Source organism: Triticum urartu, chromosome 2A, assembly GCF_056163025.1.
Source record: "Triticum urartu cultivar PI428250 chromosome 2A, HENAU_Tu73, whole genome shotgun sequence".
Classification (NCBI taxonomy): domain Eukaryota; kingdom Viridiplantae; phylum Streptophyta; class Magnoliopsida; order Poales; family Poaceae; genus Triticum; species Triticum urartu.
In genome coordinates, this window is record NC_141874.1 from 734704548 (window position 1) to 734723837 (window position 19290).

The 19290-nt window shown below is 47.5% G+C and overlaps 2 protein-coding genes and 1 pseudogene across 3 annotated transcripts; 2 read left to right on the top strand and 1 right to left on the bottom strand.

Moving 5' to 3' along the window:
* Positions 1-502: 502 nt before the first annotated feature.
* LOC147987372 (uncharacterized) lies at positions 503-1578 on the top strand. Its single transcript, XM_087540324.1, has 2 exons — positions 503-1147; positions 1240-1578. Exons 1-2 carry the CDS (start codon positions 503-505, stop codon positions 1576-1578), a joined length of 984 nt encoding a protein of 327 aa, XP_087396450.1.
* Positions 1579-12096: 10518 nt separating this feature from the next.
* LOC125527596 (uncharacterized) lies at positions 12097-16333 on the bottom strand (annotated as a pseudogene). Its single transcript, XR_015617637.1, has 5 exons — positions 16165-16333; positions 13425-16078; positions 13192-13335; positions 12751-12891; positions 12097-12713 (listed from the first exon to the last, which is right to left on the bottom strand). The product of XR_015617637.1 is annotated as an uncharacterized LOC125527596 (transcript).
* On the top strand, positions 16282-19150 carry LOC125527595 (flavanone 3-dioxygenase 3-like). Its single transcript, XM_048692113.2, has 3 exons — positions 16282-16449; positions 17668-17906; positions 18001-19150. The coding sequence occupies exons 1-3, from the start codon at positions 16282-16284 to the stop codon at positions 18578-18580; spliced, it is 987 nt and encodes a 328-aa protein (XP_048548070.1). The 3' UTR covers positions 18581-19150.
* Positions 19151-19290: the final 140 nt, after the last annotated feature.

Sequence of the window (19290 nt, forward strand, 5' to 3'; positions counted from 1 at the left end):
GCTAGTCCTGGTTTCTAACCCAGCTCAAGTATGCTCTTGGTGGTGAGTCAGGGAAGTATGGCAACTACACTATCATATCTAATAGACAAAAGGTACCTCACACATCATGATTCTTATATTTACTGAAGTTTTACCATGCTTAGTACTATCAAATTGTTTGTTGTTATACTATATTTTGAACACTAGTTATTTAAACAGGGCCTTCTTAAAGCCATAAACAATGTCTTCCCAAATTGCCCTCAAAGATACTGCCTTAGACATTTATCAGAACTTTCAAACAGCTGGCTTTAGAGGTGAAGAGTTAAAGAAGTATATGGATCAGGCTAGTTATTCATATACTGAGCATGGTTTTGATCAATTAATGGAAGGCATGAAAAGAGAGTGTGAGGCAGCTTGGAAATGGATTAGAAAGATACCCAAGCATACATGGGCTAGACATGTCATGGACAAAAATTGTAAAACTGATTTTGTTGTTACCAATATCAGTGAAGTTTTCAACAAAATGATACTTGATGTGAGAGGGAAACCAATTAAAAATATGGTTGATGGCATCAGAACTAAATTGCTAGTTAAGTTCAATGCAAACATGACCAAGACCGAGACAGCCAAGTGGCAGATATGCCCAACATATGCTGAAAAGGTAGAAGAAGCAAAACACTGTGCTAGATACTGTCAGTCCATCAAAGCAGGACCTGCTCTATACCAGGTTAGCAGTGGAGAAAGCACATATGCAGTAAATCTGCAAGTGCACACATGTGGGTGTAGCAAATGGGACATGACTGGTGTTCCTTACAAGCATGGTGTTTCTGCAATTAACAAGGCAAAACTTCATCCAGAAGATTTTGTTAGTGATTTCTTCAAGAAACCGATGTACCAAGAAGCCTACAATCCAATTATGTATCCTGTGTCTGGGCCTGACCTATGGCCAAATACTGGGACCCCTGACATAGAACCACCAGTTTTCAAAGACAAGCCAGGAAAGAAGCAGACTAAGAGGAGAAGGAATCAGTTTGAGAAGCCAGCTCCCAAGGATACTTCAAGGATGGCAACAATAACCTGCAGCAATTGCAACTTGACAGGTCATAGGTACACTAGCTGCCACAAAAATCTGAAGCCAGCCCTAGCAATAAGAAGAAACCAACACCAGGTTAAATCTTGTGTATATATGTTGTCACTGCATGTTAAATCTTGTGTATATTTAATACTATGTTCTAATCTTTCTATATGTTGTCACTGCAGGAAAACAAGAGAGTTGATGCACCAATGTCAGCTCCATCTGCTCCACCAGCAGCAAGGGCAAGAGCTCCTGCTGCAACCAGTGCAACACCAAGGACAGCTCCATCAGCTCCAGCTGCAACTAGGGCTGCACCTAGGGCAGCTCCTTTTGCTCCTGCTCCAACAAGGCCAAGTTCATCTTCTGCTGCTGCTGATAGGCCTAGTTCATCTTCTGCTACTGCTGCTAGGTCAAGGGCAAAGAGAACATTCATACCACCAAGAGTGTCAGGTACTGGAAGAGTGAGAAAGCCATCATACAAGATTTCTGAATGGTTCAATTGTTCTCAAGGCAGCAAGAAGTGATGTCATGTTGAAACATGTTTAATTCAGCCTGTTTTGGCTAGTTTGTGCTGAAGAATATTAAGAATTTCATGTTGAAACCAGTTAGTTCTAGTCCAAGTGGTGGACTATATAATGTACCTAATGGTTGTGATGCACTATGGTACTCTGGTTATGATGAACTTATTAGTTATGATGTTTTCTAGAAGTTTTCGTTCTATTGTTGTGCTGATGATCATAGTTTCATAGTTGATAGGATGATGATCCTAGTTTTCATGGTGTTGATATGTTGGTGATCATAGTTTTCATAGTTCATATGATGTTGATCATAGTCGACAAAACCCTAAATGGATCCACTTGGGCATTTAGGGTGCCTCGGCGTCGACAAAACCCTAAATGGATCCACTTGGGCATTTAGGGTGCCTCGGCATCTACAAAACCCTAAATGGTAGCTGTCGGTGTCAAAACCGAAACCGGCGGATCTCGGGTAGTGGGTCCCGAACTGTGCGTCTAGGCCGGATGGTAACAGGAGGCAAGGAACACGATGTTTTACCCAGGTTCGGGCCCTCTTGATGGAGGTAAAACCCTACGTCCTGCTTGATTAATATTGATGATATGGGTAGTACAAGAGTAGATCTACCACGAGATCAAGGAGGCTAAACCCTAGAAGCTAGTCTATGGTATGATTGTTGTATATGGAGTTGATTGCCTACGGACTACAACCCTCCGGTTTATATAGACACCAGATAGGGTTAGGGTTACATAGAGTCGGTTACAATGGTAGGAGATCTTGAATATCCGCATCGCCAAGCTTGCCTTCCACGCCAAGGAAAGTCCCATCCGGACACGGGACGAAGTCTTCAATCTTGTATCTTCATAGTCCAGGAGTCCGGCTGCCCGAACACCCCCTAATCCAGGACTCCCTCAGTAGCCCCTGAACCAGGCTTCAATGACGACGAGTCCGGCGCGCAAATTGTCTTCGGCATTGCAAGGCGGGTTCCTCCTCCAAGTCCTTCATAGAAGATTGTAAACACCAAGAGTAGTGTCCGGCTCTGCAAAATAAGCTTCCACATATTGCCATAGAGAGAATAATATTAACACAAATCAAATTTGCTGACGTATTCCGCAGTGCGTCATCACACTACAGCCAAGTCCTTCACTCGAATCGTTTTCACTTTTCCACCTCAGCGTGTTTTGCGAGGCGGTTTCCTTGGCACGTCTTGTCAAAGCAGAGATCGTGTGCCCCCCCTTTTACAGGATTCTCATCAATACGGACGTGGGTAACCCAATCGTGCCCGTTAGCATGTTTTCTCGATTAAAGGCGAGTCCCAAACGGTTACGGGGAGGGCTCCTGGTATTCAACCTCTTATAAAGAGACCAGGGCCTTACTCCTTTTCTCCAATCCCAAAACAAGTTCGCCCGTCGCCTTGAGTTCCAACACCCTAGGCTCCAGATTCCGGGTGCCTCAGACCTTCGACAATGTCCGGTTCCGACCTTCAAGGCCGATGGATGCCCTCCTCCGTCACAGAGGAGGACGTGCTAAAGTTGAGAGAGGCTAAGTTCTTGACCGCCGAAATTTCTCACAGGTTGCCTGCTCAAAGGCAGGCTATCCCCAGTCCCCAGCTCGGTGAGAGCGTAGTGTTCGTGTCTCACTTCCTTCGGGGGTTAGGCTTCCCGATGGACCCCTTTGTGAGGGGACTGCTGTTTTATTACGGGCTGGAATTCCACGACTTAGCTCCGGAGTCCATCCTCCATATCTCCTCGTTTATCGTTGTATGCGAAGCGTTCCTCCGTGTTACCCCTCACTTCGGATTATGGCTCAAGACTTTCAAAGTGGAGCCGAAGATGATCAAGGGACGGCACGTAGAGTGCGGAGGCGCTGTTATAAGCAAAAATGCTGATGCTCCATGGCCCGAGGGCTCTTTTCAAGGGGAGCTAGGCTTGTGGCAACGAGAGTGGTTTTATATCACCGCTTCCCGGAGCACCAAGTGGGTGGCGCTTCCTGCCTTTCGCTCGGGTCCCCCACCACGGCTAGCGTCATGGGTTAACAGAGGGTTAGATTGGGGTTTGCCCCAAGACGTGCCCCTGTTACAGGGCCGAATTAAGGATCTCTTGGAAGAAGACCTCAGCTTGGTCAAGGTGACGCAGGTCATGCTGATTCGCCGAACATTGCCCGGCAAACGTCGCCCCCTTCGCCTGTGGGAGTTTAATCCAGAGGGACCGCGAGCTCTCCAGAACTTTATGGGCGCAACGCCCGCGGAGATGTATAGACTGTTCTTCGGATCACAAGAGATGTGTCCGGATTTAACCGAGGACGCAGGCCTAAGCTGCAATCGCCCGGATACTCAAGTAAGCAACCTTGTGCCCGGACCTTCTATCCGTATAATTGTCATAAACTTGCCCCTAAAAGAGCCGTCCTTTTAAACAGGAGTGGATAGCGAAGGCAAAGCTGATCAGGTGTCCGGCTCCCCTTCCTGAAACCAGGCCGGATCCCGTGCTGGTCAGGATGCTGGAGATAATGCCTTTGGAGGGGGAGGACAAGGAAGCTATGGCCTCCTCGAAGGAGGCTGCTCCGAAGGGAGGAACCGACAATTCCTCTCCTAAGGGGAAGAAGAGAGCCGCCTCTGACGACCCGGAAACCATGGCCTCGAAACGGGGGAGAAAATCCTCGTCAGAGGGTCCGACGCCGGGGAGTTCCTCGGCCGGACTACGCCCTCAAGGGGATCATCCCTCCAGCGAGCCGTAAGTGGAGAAAAGATTTTCCTTTTGAGGGATGAGGGAAGTCCTTGATTTATATCTGAGAAGATTAACCAAACCTTTATCTTGTAGCTCGGACCTCGGCCCTTCTCAGCAGAGCTCGTCTTCGGGGGATCTCCTTCCGGAGATGATGAAGAGCGGGACACCTCCCCCTGCCGTGCCGCCTAGCGAGGCGGGCGACCCTGAGGTGTCGTCGTGGAGGGTTTCTCCAAATCCGGCAGGGGCGGAAGGTGGCTATGCGGCCCCCCGAGGTTCTCCGCGTCCGGCCTTCGAAAGAGGTCATGGGACGAGCCCGGCACCGTCTGGTGCTCGGCCGGAGGAGCTAAAGATTCTGCTGGGGCGAGCTTCTATCTCAGAGGAGCACCGCACATTGATGGGCACGGTGATTGAAAGGATTTCATCCGTAGAGAGCGGATTGTATGAGGCCGTCAAAAGTTTACTGACGAGTTTCGAGGTACATTAGATAATGTATACTTTTGTCAGTTGCGCATGAGTAAGATGCGCCCCGTGTAGATAGTAGCCCCTGAGACTCTGCGCGTCGTCAAGAAATGACGGCACGTGGAGGATCATAATCCCAGGTCTAAGATGTCGCCTTTGAATGTAGGCGGCAGGGTGTCCGGAATCGAGCCGAACTGACGATTTTGCCAAACTAAAGCGGCAACTGGACGTGGCAGATGCCGACATCACGCTTGTCAATAAGCGGCTTGATGAGGCTCAAGGTATGTAATTCCTCGGGCGGCATCAGGTAAGAACAGTTTTATGCCTGTGTCTTATGATGTGTGTGCTTGACGCAGATGGTGCGGCTGCCGTGGAGAGTCTTAGGGCAGAACTTGCTCGAGCTAAAGAATAAGCCAGCGAAAGTGATGCGGCCACCAGGAAAGCCCTTGAAGAGCTGAGAGCCGAACGGTTGGATGAGTTTAGGGCGTGGTGTCTAGCTTCTAGCTCGGACGTCCTTTGGAAGATCCAACCGTTGATCGGCTGCGCAATTCCTATATCTACCACCTCTCAAAATTTCAGCTCGATCCGACAAACTCCGGGAACCTTCCGATTAGTGCATCACTTTTCGGATCTATTTTCTGCGCGAAAACGAATCCGACCCGAGTTCATCTTTTTTATGAACGGGATTTCGGACATCCGTTTTGAAGGAAGTTTTGTATGGGGTATTGTGTTTTGTTCCCGAACACACCCCACTAACTTTAAGATCTTTTGAACATGATCTTCAACATCATGCTGGTGTCAAACCAGTCCTGCAATATTACTCCACGGCTGCCGACCTGCGCTAGACACATCGTCACTTTAGCCGAGCTCAACTTCTTCGGATCATCATCTCGGCAAGCTGAACAAGAGTCCGGCATCGCGAAGGATAAATCATCATCAACATTGCCGCCCCACGGATTACACGGAGCGGGCATACCGGCATCGCCGCACGGTCGCTTCATCAAGCCGGCATCGACCACGTCATGACCTGCATCGACAGGGCTGCACTATTGCTTCTTCAAGCTGGTGTCCATCACGCCGACCTACTTCGACATCTCGGCTGGACCGGGGGCTTCGCCATCTCTTCATCAACCTACTCCGGACGCTTCGCCATCACTAGCCGACCAGCTCCGTCACGTTAGCTGGGCCGAGGGCTTTGCCTCGGCGAGTCAACCTTTACCAGCATTGCCATGCCGTCGTTTTATCGCCCATCAGGCAATGGGTGTGCGGAGCGAGTCCCAATTGTGGGAATCATCTTCCTTCGGATTTCTACAACAAATAAATCAGGTGCTATTAATCCCAGTATTTTTTGCTTGTTTGGGTTCATTTTTCCTAAGGAATTATTACTCTGGTTTGTCCATGATATGTACACAGGTCTATCAAATGGTGACCGCATTAACGATGGTCGTGTGGTGGTTCGATCAGTTTCCGTACATAGTCCGGCGAACGCCGCATCCGGAGCTCGGACCGACCTGTGAATTCAGGCTTTGCCACGCCTTTACTACATCAGGCCGACGCCCTGCATCGACATTGACTTCGGCGCCAGGCCATATTTCTTCTATTCCGCACTTTGCATAAATTATTTATTATGCAACATTTTTTTAATTATCATTATTACTATTATCTCCGGTTTGCACTATTTTTTGTGCATAGGAAAATGATCCGGGGACTTCGGCGTCACTCTGCCGGTCTGCATTGACCGTGCTATGTCACCACTTCGGCGTGTCGAGCTCTCCGCTCCGCCACCTCGGGACCGGTTTGGGGGATGGAACCTTGCCCCGCATCAAGCTCGGACCGCGTCATCAATGCCGAACACATTAACCAGCTAAGTCGCTTTCATGCTCAAAGCTTTAATTTCTAACTTGTGTTCGGTTCGACCAAGAATTATACTTTTTTGGAAAAAAATTGCTTGTAAAAAATTTCCTTGTCCAAACTTTGTTTGTGACGCATAAATTCAAATACCCCGTTTACTTGGGGGCTTCCTTTATGAAGCTTTTCCTCTTGCATATGATTATACTTGTACGGCTTCGTTCCTTGTTCGTGTATTACGCCACAATATGCACCATATTGACTTAAGCGATTTGCAAGCTGGGTTGCCTCGCTCCTGTGTTTACCCCTACGTTCCCGATTGTTCGGCTAGGGAGTAAAGGGAGCACCTCTGCGATTGTCACGATCGGGTCACCCGAGCCAGACCTCAGACTGGGTGAAGCCGAAAGCTAGCGCTCTTATTGTTTTCAATGATGGTCGGCACACAACGGAACTCATGAGTACAAAAAATCTATTGCACAAGTCTCATAATAACAATGAGCGCCGAAGAAAGGTATCGGTGGGGGTACTATTTTCTTCGAAGATGCTTCTTACACTTTGCAGTAATATAGCATAAGTTTGCTGAGCGCGCTTTGTCTGTTACAGCCTTATGGCCTGATTGCCTGGTTATTGGAAACACCATCGATATTCTCGACATATGGAGTACATAACACTTTTCGGTCCTTGACCGAAGAGGGAGAAGCCGACGGTCGGTTAAGACGCGTTTAAAGTTCGGTTGAACATAGATATGATATAAGTACTTCGGCACATGGAATCATTCTTTTACTCAAGTCACTTGGGGGCTCTTAAGTTTATTTGAGCCGTTTTATAATAAGTGTTCTTCTTCTTAGTCGTTGCAAAGTTTTATTATTATTTATCACTCCTTTTTTCGACGCGAGTGTGTGGTCACTAGCCGGGGATCCTAATTTCTCTCTCAAAGCCGCTAGAGTTTTGTTTGCTAAACTGGCCTAATGAGAAGTACTCCGCCCTCGGGATAGGAGGTTGAAGCCGTAGGCTGACCCGCTCGAAGTCTTGAGATAGGATGTATCATGTTAAAGCACGACAGAAGCACTTCTTTTTTCTAAGCCCAATTTTCGGATTGGCACCAAACACTTCATCTTGTTTGGACGTCATGTTTTTACTGACGTTTCTTGGTTTTCCAAGCTTTTTGGCACTTTTAAACTATTTGTGCTTTTCCAGCATTAGTCTCGCAGTGCAACGCCGGACACCTTTAGGGATTCGGCAAAAACATTCTCAGATATTGCTATATATGCATCGGTTTCGAATTGTGTCTTCGGTCAATAGTTGGGTTGCCCGGCTCCTGCACTTGCTTCCTACGTTCTGTTTTGTTCGGCTAGGCGTGCAAAGGGTGAACCACTGCGATTGTGCTTCCAGCTCACATGGTTAAGCACCTCAGTGGAGAAAGCCGAAAACTGACTTTCACAAATAAGCGTAAACTGGTCAGCGATCCGATGACTATGTTAAATGATGGACCGTTCATAACATTGGCCGAAGTGTTTACGGCTTGACCCCGACTGTCGCCGAACACTACCGGGGGCTATTAACTGGCCTCCCAAACTAAATCCTCAATATTTTGCTCTTACATTAGAGCTGAGGTTTAATGATCATGCTTAGCATGACAACCCAAAGAAAGGAACCGATAGCGGGACTATTTTCTTTGGAAGACATTTCTTCTGTTAAAACTCTCTGCGTACCTTTGTTTATAAAACTGTATGGCCAGATTGCCTTGTTTGTTGTAAATCTTTGCCCTCATATTGGCTTTATAAAGTAGGACAAACACTCCTCGGCTACTGGCCGAGGAGGTGGAAGCCGATGGTCGGTCAACAAAGTTTTGTACAATGCGGATCCGAGCATTAATGACGTAAAGTACTTGGATACATAGAGTCATTACACATAATTTGTGATTTTACTATGGATATTGATCCTTAATTCGGACACACGTGCCCGCATTAAGGCTTGGGGGCTACTGGGCTTCGGGCTTATTATTTACAAATATTAAAGGGGCACATTGATCCCCTGATCTGGTGTTACCACCTGACCAGTGTCTCGGGGGCTACTGCATTGCTTGTCCAATACAGAAAATTTTATGTGCAATATAGTTTCCGAGGAGATTTTGATCCTCAGGTTGGTCGGCCGCACCCAACCTGAGTCTCGAGGACTGAGCACGCCGCTTTTAGTGTCCCGAAGTATTCTGCCGAGCTTGGACTTGATCCTCAGGCCGATTTTGCAAATCAACCTGAGTCTCAGCGGCTACTGGGATCAGCGGTCTTACGTCATCCTTCAGGTGCATCTCGGGTTTTAGACCGATACACACCTTGAGGGTTACTGGCTATATATCTCGGCAGAGAATAAATTGCACCAATAAAAAATATTCACAAAAGTCGGCCCACATTCGGGGTGGTGCACCACCTCGGAAGCAGCCCGGCATAAAGCTCGGGCACTAGTGCCTGGCTCCATAGAGGGCATTTCCGGCATTAAGCTCGGCTAAACTCCTTCAACTTTTTTGAACCAAGGTGATATGACACCTCAGATATAGTCTGGCGTTGGAGCTGGGACACTGTCCGGCGTTGGAGCTCGGACATAGTGGCGTTGGAGCTCGGATACATTCCGGCGTTGGAGCTCGGAAGCGGTCCGGCATTGGTGCTCGGCCGCAAAAGATACCTCGAATGCAGTCCGACGTTAGAGCTCGGACGCAAGAGGACACTGCCTCCCGGGAACAACTTCAAACCCGAGGTGTGGCATAAAAATAACAAGGCATTGATAAAGGCCGGAAACTTAAAGGGGCTCCTCAGATACCCGACGTGTAAACTCGCCGAATGCATTTCGGCGATCCTCAAGATCGAAGATGAGAAGATTTGTTGAACCAGTTTTCAAGACCGTCGATCGAAGATGAAGAACAGTTCGGAAGAATCGAGGAGCGTCTCTAACTTGAAGACCGGTTCAGGGGGCTACTGACGGTGTCCCGGACTAGGGGGTACTCATCACATCGTCTCCCGATCAGTTGGATTGGGCCAAGGACCCCCATGGCCGCATACTCATGGGCCAGCTGCCGCATACAAGGAAGATTCCACAAGATTTGGCGATCAAGACAAGGACTCCACCCCACCGGCGTATTCGGCTAGGACTCTTGTTATCCTAGGCCTCTGGTGCATTATATAAACCGAGGCCAGGCTAGTCGATAGAACATACAGATACATAACAACAATCATACCATAGGCTAGCTTCTAGGGTTTAGCCTCTCTGATCTCGTGGTAGATCTACTCTTGTACTACCCATATCATCAATATTAATCAAGCAGGACGTAGGGTTTTACCTCCATCAAGAGGGCCCGAACCTGGGTAAAACATCGTGTTCCCTGCCTCCTGTTACCATCTGGCCTAGACGCACAGTTCGGGACCCCCTACCCGAGATCCGCCGGTTTTGACACCGACAATAGCCCTTGGGCATTTTTGGTGCCTCGACGTCGAAAAAACCCTAAATGGACCCACTTGGGCATTTAGGGTGCCTCGGCATCGACAAAACCCTAAATGGGTCCACTTTGGGCATTTAGGGTGCCTCGGCGTCGACAAAACCCTAAATCGATCCACTTGGGCATTTAGGGTGCCTCAGCTCGACAAAACCCTAAATGGTAGCACTTGGGCATTTTTCGTGCCACGGCGTCGACAAAACCCTAAATGGACCCACTTGGGCATTTAGGGTGCCTCAGCGTCGACAAAACCCTAAATGGGTCCACTTTGGGCATTTAGGGTGCCTCAGCGTCGACAAAACCCTAAATGGTAGCACTTGGGCATTTTTGGTGCCTCGACATCGACAAAACCCTAAATGGATCCACTTGGGCATTTAGGGTGCCTCGGCGTCGACAAAACCCTAAATGGGTCCACTTTGGGCATATAGGGTGCCCCGGCGTCGACAAAACCCTAAATCGATCCACTTGGGCATTTAGGGTGACTCGGCGTCGACAAAACCCTAAATCGATCCACTTGGGCATTTTAGAAAACCAAAAAATTTGTTCAAATCGAGCAAATGTTGAACCAAAAAAAATTTAGAAGTTACTGACATATTAATTTTAGAAAACAAAAAAAAATTGCACAAAAATTTAGAAGTTGCTGACATATTAATTTTAGAAAACCAAAAAAAATTGCAAAAAAATAGTCTTCCCTGGGGCTCGAACCCAGGACCAGTGGGTAGTAACCATGCGTTCAATACCAACGGGATAGTGCTAGTGATCTTGTTTGAGTAGCATCCGCAATTATACTTATATATAGTTAGGCACGCACTGTGTTGAGAGTGCGTTGAGGCCGTCAGCGTGGTGGACGTGCGTTTAGTATAACTCGTCGTTTCGGTTTCTCAGCCTTTAATACGTGTCCACCCACCGCTCTCTCCGATCACTCGCCCACTCGCCGCCCGCACCGCCCACTCCTCTTCCCCCTCTCTCCTATCGAAACCACCACCGACAGCCACCCCCACCGTCGTCACCATGGACTGGCAACTGGGCATCGAAGAGCTCACCGGCAACAACAAGGAGCTGCGCGTGCAGTACAGGGAGACCGCGCGCTGGTTCCCCAGTCCGACGATGCTGAGGAACCATGCTCGCGGCCTAGTGAAGGTGATGACACCTGCCGAAAGGCAGCGTGCCTTCCCTGCCGACCGCACCGTCCCACCGGCGACCATTCTCCTGTGGGCGAAGCGCGAGGTGCAGCGCTCCCCCGACCCTAGGCAGCGCACACGTTGGTGGATGTACCACTCATCCACCACGCCGCCGGCCGCCGCGGATGACATCACCGACGCCGTCCTGGCTCTCCTAGCCCCCATCAACAACGCCTACTGGGAGAGGCGCAATCCATGGGTCCTTGGGCCAGACGACGACTCTGACGCCGAGTCCTCTGACGACTACGACGCTGACGAGTCTGACTACTACTCCTCTGACGACGAGGTGGATGAGGTCGTCGTACTCTCCTCTGACTCCTCCGATGACGAGCCTGATGTGCAGCTCCTGGCGCCCGTCCTCGACGCCGTGGAGGGGCAGAAAAACAACCCAATTGAAGTGGATAAGCTGCCGGAGGTCGCCGACAACCCAGAGCTCGTCGTCGTGAAGCAAGAAGAGGAGGGCGGCAGTGAAGATGTGGTGGAGCCAGCGCCGGCCAAGAAGAAGAGGGCGGCGGTGAACAACAATGACGTGCGACGCTCCCAATGCCTGAAGATGTTGAAGGAGGAGTGACATGATGTCTTCAGTTTCGTCAGTAGAAGAAAAAGTTCAGTTTCGTCAGTATGTTAGTATGCCTGTTCTATCTATGTCAAACTATCTATGCATGTAATATCTATGTATGCCAGCATTATGAACTTGCTATCTATGTTCACTATCTACTTGCTATGTACTTGCTATCTATGTTAAGTTCTGCTTGCTATCTACTTGCTATCTATGTTCAGTTATGCTACAGAAACTGAACTTAATTAAACCTGATAATTGAAACTGATAATTCATGACAAACAACATACAATCCAAGGTTCATTGCTACAGAAATAGTAGATTTCACCACAATAAAGCTTAACACATTACAAAATTTCCTCCATAGCTACTACAAAAGACATCATTGACACACATGGTCAGGCAACAACACAACTTAGTCCTCATCACAAATAGCCTTAATCTGGTTAAGCTTACTCTTGTTGCTATCACCTGCTGTCTTGAGCTCAACAATGCAGGAAGGAAGAGTACTCTTCTCCATGGTCAACTTCTCCTTCGGTTTCATCAGCTCAGCAATGCAACAATCCAGCTTATCCTTCTCTTTCTTCAGGTCATCCTTCTCTTTCTTTAGGCCAGCATAGCAAATCTCCAAAGTCCTCTTATCAGAGCTCAACTTTTCCTTCTCTTTAAGATGGTTGAACTTAAAATTCCTAATGACAGTGGCTTGAGCTACATGAATTTGCTTTAACTGGTCAACACCAGCCTTCAATTTTTTAATCTCAGCATCCTTTGTCATGCTGCTTTCCACACTCACTGAAATGTTCTCAGCATCATTCTTCTAGTTTACCTCAGGCTGGCTATCCTTATAATCCAAGAGGTTGTTCACATCTTCAACAAGCTTCTCATACGTCTCCTACAACTCTTTTTTTCTGCTGTGTCAGATTGTGTACAGTGCATGAATGCTCCAGGCATGCCATCCTGTTATTATGCTGGCTATCCTCATACATAAGCCACAGCTTATGAATAGCATTCTGCAGATGCTCTAGCCAATGCTCATCTACCCACTGCACTAATCCACAATTTGCAACACCCTACAACAGAAAAAGTCAGTTCAAAATTAAAGACATTACTTACAAATTCAGTTAAATAGCTGATTCAAAATCCGATTCATTTAATGATGACTAATTATGAAAACTACAACTAAGAACAGTACCTATGAACCCTAGAACTAAATTCAGTAACTATGAATCGTACAACTAAATTCAGTAACTATGAACCCTATAACATGAACAGTAACTATGAACAGTAAATATGAACCCTAGAACATGAACAGTACCTACAAACCCTAGAACAAGAATTGGAATGCTGCAAAGACAGAACTTGGAACTTACTTCAGTGGCACAGGCAATGAACCCCCTCCCAGTGCTTATCCCCTCAAATGCAACATATTTCCTCCTTGGATTCCCATGCTCACAAATCACATTCAAGTCGTCAACAAGACCCTCGAACGACGGCTCATCAATTGTAGCTGGGATCTGAGAAATCCAACAAATACTTGTTCAAATCGAGCAAATGTTGAACCCTAGAAACCATATAACACAAATGAGCAATAGAAGGTTCCGACCTTGATAGGGGAGTCGTCGGAGGAGATGTACTGCGCGGCGGAGCCCTCAGTGCTCTCGTTGTCGCTCCAGGACACCATGGCGGCCGGCGGCCGGCGGCGACCGGAGAGGAGAGGAGCAAGAGGGAGGGGAGCGAGCGAGCGTGAGAGCAAAGAGAGCGAGCGAGATGTGGTTGGGCGCGGGCGGTCTGTCTCTCGCGACCTGACCGCGTCGGTCTTAAGGTAACGGCGCCGTCCGCGCGTCCGTTAGGACACGTCACCAAAATTGGGCCCCACCTGTCGGAAACACCCTCAACCGCGCCAAATGACAGGTTCAGTGCAATCTGCAAAACTTTTACTGAATGCGCGGTGGCTTTTGCAAAAGATTAGCGATCAGGTTGTTTTCTGCAAGAGAAGCCCCAAATTTGGTGGTTTCTTGCAATTCACTCTCAATTTCTCCAAGCTTGCCATTGGAAAAACTTAAATTTAAAAGGGTTCGGCGCTTTCCAAAACTGTTGATAGTTTGGCATACATTGACTTGATAGAGAACTTGCCCGAGGGCTCTAGAACCCATGGCGGTGGCATTGAGAACCCCCGACTTCAAAAACATTATGGGATGTAATTGGTAATACTAGATTCAAAAGAAAGCGGATGGTTCTATTGAAGAAGAAATCAGTATCCAACTTACTCCACAAGAAAAATACCACTTGAGATATATGCATGCATCCACTTCATTGGATGATCCAACGCAAAAGGTATGATATTTTTATTCTCTAGCGCATGTCATATAGAAAAGGTATCTAGCTCATCCCTCTAGCGCTCGTAAAAGAAAAACTTTCCCGAGAAGGCAACAACCATCTCTCCGGAACCTATCGCAAGCCACCAACCCCTATTCGATTGTCGCTACGAAAGCAAAGAATGATTCAACCTTGCGCGGGCCGTGGAGACACACACACACCACTACCAGTGGCGGAGGCAGGAATCGTAAATTTATGATCTTAGAGGGGGCCCGATTAAGAAAACATTCCAAAAAAATTACTGTTCATGCCCAAAATGCAAAGAAGTGACTTATGTTTGGGAGGGCCGGGGCCCCTGCTGGTCCCCCGTGCCTCCGCCACTGACCACTACTGCTTACACGCTCGCTTGTATTTGTATCGAAGCCACGCAACAAAAAATAGCTTTCATGTTAGCATTGCATGTAGATAAAAATCATCGAGGGCACCAATTGGGGGAACTAGAATTAAGATGGAACTATGTTCTTGATAAAAACAACCGAATTGAAATACAAGGCAAACCAAAGTTAAGATACAAGAGAGGATCACGACGAGATTAAGCACCAACACCAACAGATACAAACTACTGCACACGCCCAAACTTCCGTGAACGGCCAAAGTTTTCATGCCAAGACATGTGGACAAACCCCAGTGCGGCGGCCTTTCCTGGCACCGTCACAGAGGACGTGGATAGAGCGAGAGGCAACGAAACACTTACGTCGCAGAGGACGCGGATGGAGCGAGAGTAAACACAGCACTTGCAGTTGCAGCTCATCTTCACCAGGTAAAAAAGAAAAGCAGGACAGGAAGTTCCTCCGTGCTACACGCCGAGAGTAGTGGTAGGGATGATGGCTCGTATCCAAAACCAAGCAACGACGCGGCTCATCCGCGTCCACCCTCTCTGGCCAAGCTATCTGCTACCACAAAAGTATATAACATGGCAGCCTACGAGAACCACCAAAAATAGCCCTTTTCGCCGACTGCAACTGCGCCAATTAACTAAGCCAAGCTTCCATTCAGATCAGCAGCAGCAGCTTCCAGCAGCACTCCACAGTCTCCATGAGCCCCTCCTGGTCAGGCCATACAACATCATCGCCGCTGCACCTAAGAAAATCCCAGTTGCACCGCACGCGTAAGCGGGATGAAAATCAGGTGACAGGACATGAGAGGCGTCGTCCTGTGGGAACCGACAAGATTGAACTTTTTTGGGGACCATCCAAAGGGTTTTAACGAGTAGCCCCAGGCTGCGTCCGGGATTCCAGCCTTCATGATCGCCCACTGGATAGGACAGCAGCGAAAAAATGGGCAGAAACAAGTTGCATCAGTAAGATATTTTTATTATTGCTGTGTCTCCTAAACAAACACCAGTTGCATAACAGGAACAAAGAAGTAGGGGGCATGGAACGTAGGATTAAGATACTCCCAATTTGCTGACACTGCAGGGGGTAGCCGAAGTTTCCAATGAGGGAATCCAGCCTTCTCCATGAAGCAACACCCTGGACAGCACCAGAAACATTGGCAGAAACAAGTTGTGTCCCAGAGATAACTTCATAATTGCGTCCTAAACAAAAACCAGTTGCATACCAGGACGAAGAAGTATATGTAGGCCAAGAGATAACTTCATAATTGTGTCCTAAACAACAACCAGTTGCATACCAGGACAATGGAGCATATGTGACGAAAGAGTGAATGAGTGGCCCGGAGCGCGGTATTAAAGATACTCCCAATTTGCTATGCGGCGGCACACAGGCGACATAAATGAATATTCACATTTTGTCGGGCTCTTCCTGTTGCCGACGTAGGCCCCGCGTAGGAGCTTCCCCTGGACCGATAATTATATATATTGCCAAGTGCATGCATGCATGGACATGAATGGCTTGACCTCTTATTTGGAACGAGCAGACACTGTCCAAGTGAGAAGGATCAGACCGTGTAAGAAACCATACCGCTATATCTGCAGAGGGATGCAAAAGAGTGGTTTTCTGCGTTACCTGGAATGAAGCTGCCTATAAGTAGATGCCGCACCATGGAGGAACACTTCATCCCGTTTCGTTTCTGCGTAAAGATACTGAGATTGGACTCTGCTCCTTGTACAGTACTAAGTCAACATGTCTGATGACTCAAGGACTGTCCCTCAGGAGCAGCTCCCCTCCGACAACCTCCACCCGCCGCCAATGCCGGTGATCAACGTGGGTCACCTCAACCTTGACCCAGCGACACGAGCTCGTGTGGTTGAAGATATTACCAAAGCATGCCGTGATCTAGGATACTTCCAGGTATACTCCTTGAGAACATTGCCACACCTTCCTGTCTTTTTCTTTTCTGCCTTTGCCTTGGCATTTATCTTTTCCAGACTGCAATGGATAACATTGCCACTTGTGTCCACAATGTTGACCAAGGAAGACGACTGTACAGACAAATAAACTAGGAAACCAAACTAGATTTGTGGTTGAAAAACCACTGCAGAAGAGCGACCACAGGAAAATTAGGAGCTATGATGACCTTCGAAATCCTGCGGCTAGCTGTGACAGCACCGCATTGTTAGTAGTAGTACACGCACCATCTTTGGAGCAAACTGCCTGCACTCAGCTAAATAGTTTGATGAGCTCCATCCTCCTTTTGTCCCCCAAAATGAAGAGTATGAGCTGTCTAAACAGTGTATATAAAGTATACTAGAACTCATCACACGACTGTATGAGGAACCGGGGATTGGCGAGAACTGTACGATACGCGGAGGACCAGCTACATTTTGTCGCTTGGTTAGATGGAAACTGATAAATAACATGAAGCTGAGAAGTTCAGTCCCCATTTCGTCCTTCAGTTATCACCGCAATGAAGGTCATTTTAGAGCACTTGTCGGTTGTAGATAATTCCCTTTTCCTGCTACATTCTTAATCTTTTTTTTATGATGTAACATTTCAGTATTGGGAGCATTTGTGAAGTTTTGATCTGTAATTTAGTCTTCATAAAATTTAGAAAAGATATTCTGAAGTACGTACACAACGTGCATGTTCAAGCATCTCAGTTTCCTTCATTTTTTTTAGTTGTAAATCTGTAACAGGGCCTAAGCCTACTCGATATAGATGTCTGGTTCTAGAGCAACAGGGAGCCGGGGTCGACCTAAATGGCTAGTTTTAACAACTGCATCATTGTCCTATGGGTACATGTGGACATAGCAAGGCAGCAAAGAATATTACTAAGGCGTGTTCTCTGACAGGGTGACCTCTCAGTACGAGAAATAACAAATCATTTATACAGCAGGTGCCTTCTGTGCGTATAAAATGTTTCCAGCTTCAACTCTCAAATATAAGCAATGTCAAGGTTCTCAAGGACCACTACTAAAATTGTAAAACATTAGAGGAGAACTTAAGGCTGTGTAGCTACACTAGAGTTAAGGTACGGTCTTTCATGAACTCTTCTTGGGCACTCTGTCTCTACTAACAAGCAGGTGCAAGGGAACAAAGAAAGCTTACTTGCCTATCTCCATTTTGCAGATTATAAACCATGGGATCAGTCAATCTGTCATGGATGGAGCTGTTGAAGCAGCTTCAGATTTCTTCAAACTGCCAAGTGAGACAAAGGAAGAGTTTGCATCAGACGACCTCCGACGGCCTGTTAGATATGACACCAGCTCAAGGGACGGCATTAGTATGTCACGGGCATACCTAAAGCATTATGCCCATCCCCTGAGTGAATGGATGCAATATTGGCCGGAAAACCCCCCAATCTACAGGCAAAATACTTTCTATAAATCTTCTTGCAATCCTGAACTACAGTATGAAGGTGTAATGTCTGACATAACTCTTCTCTTCATGTACTAAAAACAGGGAGTATATGGGAAATTTTGCTACTGAAGTAAGGAGGGTGGCCTTGCAACTAATGGAAGCCATACTAGAAGGCCTAGGATTGGGTAAGGGTTACCAGCATGAGAAATTTGAGCAAGGACTGCAGCTAATGTCAGTGAATTGCTACCCGAAAGAATCAGAAGGTGATACAGCGATAGGGCTGGCGCCGCATTCCGATTATGGATTCCTCACCATCTTGTTCACAAGTTGTCGAGGCCTGGAGGTCGTCGACCGCAACAGCAACAGCTGGAAAGTGGTCCAGCCACTGCCACATGCATTGCATGTCCACGTAGGAGACCACATGGAAGTCCTGAGCAATGGCAAAATCAAGACTGTTGTGCACCGAGCTGTTCTGAATCCTGAAGAGGCAAGGATCTCCATGGCCAGCATTAATGGTTTTGCAATGCATGAGAAGGTCTCCAGTGCCAGAGAGCTCGTGAACGAGCAGAATCCTGAAAAGTACAACGCGAGCAGTTTTAATGACTTCCTCGACTATCTCACAAGCAATCTGGACAACAAGCACCGGAACTTTCTTGAGAGCCTTAGGATGCAAGGGGCGTAGCAGGGTATAATCTCCACTCGAAGCACAAAACGATACCTACGGCAGTTTGTCTCTACGCCTACAACCGTTCATCTCTCTATATTACTTTTGATATGAAAGTACTGAAGTTGGTGTGTGTTGTCATGCTGTTTTGGACAAATTATCTGTAATGTTACTTTCGATCTGAAAGTGCTGAAGTTGTTGTGTGTTGCCATGCTGGTTTGGACAAATTATTAATAATATTACTTTTGATATGAAGGTGCTGAAGTTGTTGTGTGCTGCCATGCTGTTTTCCCCTTTCACCCCCAGTATGTTATTACGAGTTTGTATTATTAGGTAAGGAGAAATCCAAGATGTAAACTTTATCTAGTAAGGTACTGTATGCTGTTAGTTGGCCATTTGACTTCAAGTTTCCACGGTGCGCATGAATGAACTACAGTATTTCTCACTTCTAATGCTGCGACACCTTATCAGCAAGGTTGGACATATAACGCGCAATTTAGAATCAGTAAGAACAAGATTGGATTGCGGGGTTCCTCCGTGGATGGATGGGTCTGGAAATAAAATCGAAATGGAGGGCGGAGATGGGGAGGAAACTGCTACCGAACAGAAACCCCAGGCAGGGGCTGGGGGGAGAGTCGGGGCTCCGGTCCCGCGGGCCGCCGGCAACGAGGAGGCGGCAGCGTGGCGGCCGGGGCGAAGTCACCGGCCGCGGCAGTAGGTCCCGTCCC

Excerpts from the sequence above, each read along its gene's own strand:
- LOC147987372 (XM_087540324.1), top strand. The coding sequence starts at position 503 with ATGATACTTGATGTGAGAGGGAAACCAATTAAAAATATGGTTGATGGC. Across the intron at positions 1,148-1,239 it reads TAAGAAGAAACCAACACCAG|GAAAACAAGAGAGTTGATGC; the intron begins GTTAAATCTTGT and ends TTGTCACTGCAG.
- LOC125527595 (XM_048692113.2), top strand. The coding sequence starts at position 16,282 with ATGTCTGATGACTCAAGGACTGTCCCTCAGGAGCAGCTCCCCTCCGAC. Across the intron at positions 16,450-17,667 it reads GTGATCTAGGATACTTCCAG|ATTATAAACCATGGGATCAG; the intron begins GTATACTCCTTG and ends TCCATTTTGCAG. Across the intron at positions 17,907-18,000 it reads GAAAACCCCCCAATCTACAG|GGAGTATATGGGAAATTTTG; the intron begins GCAAAATACTTT and ends TACTAAAAACAG.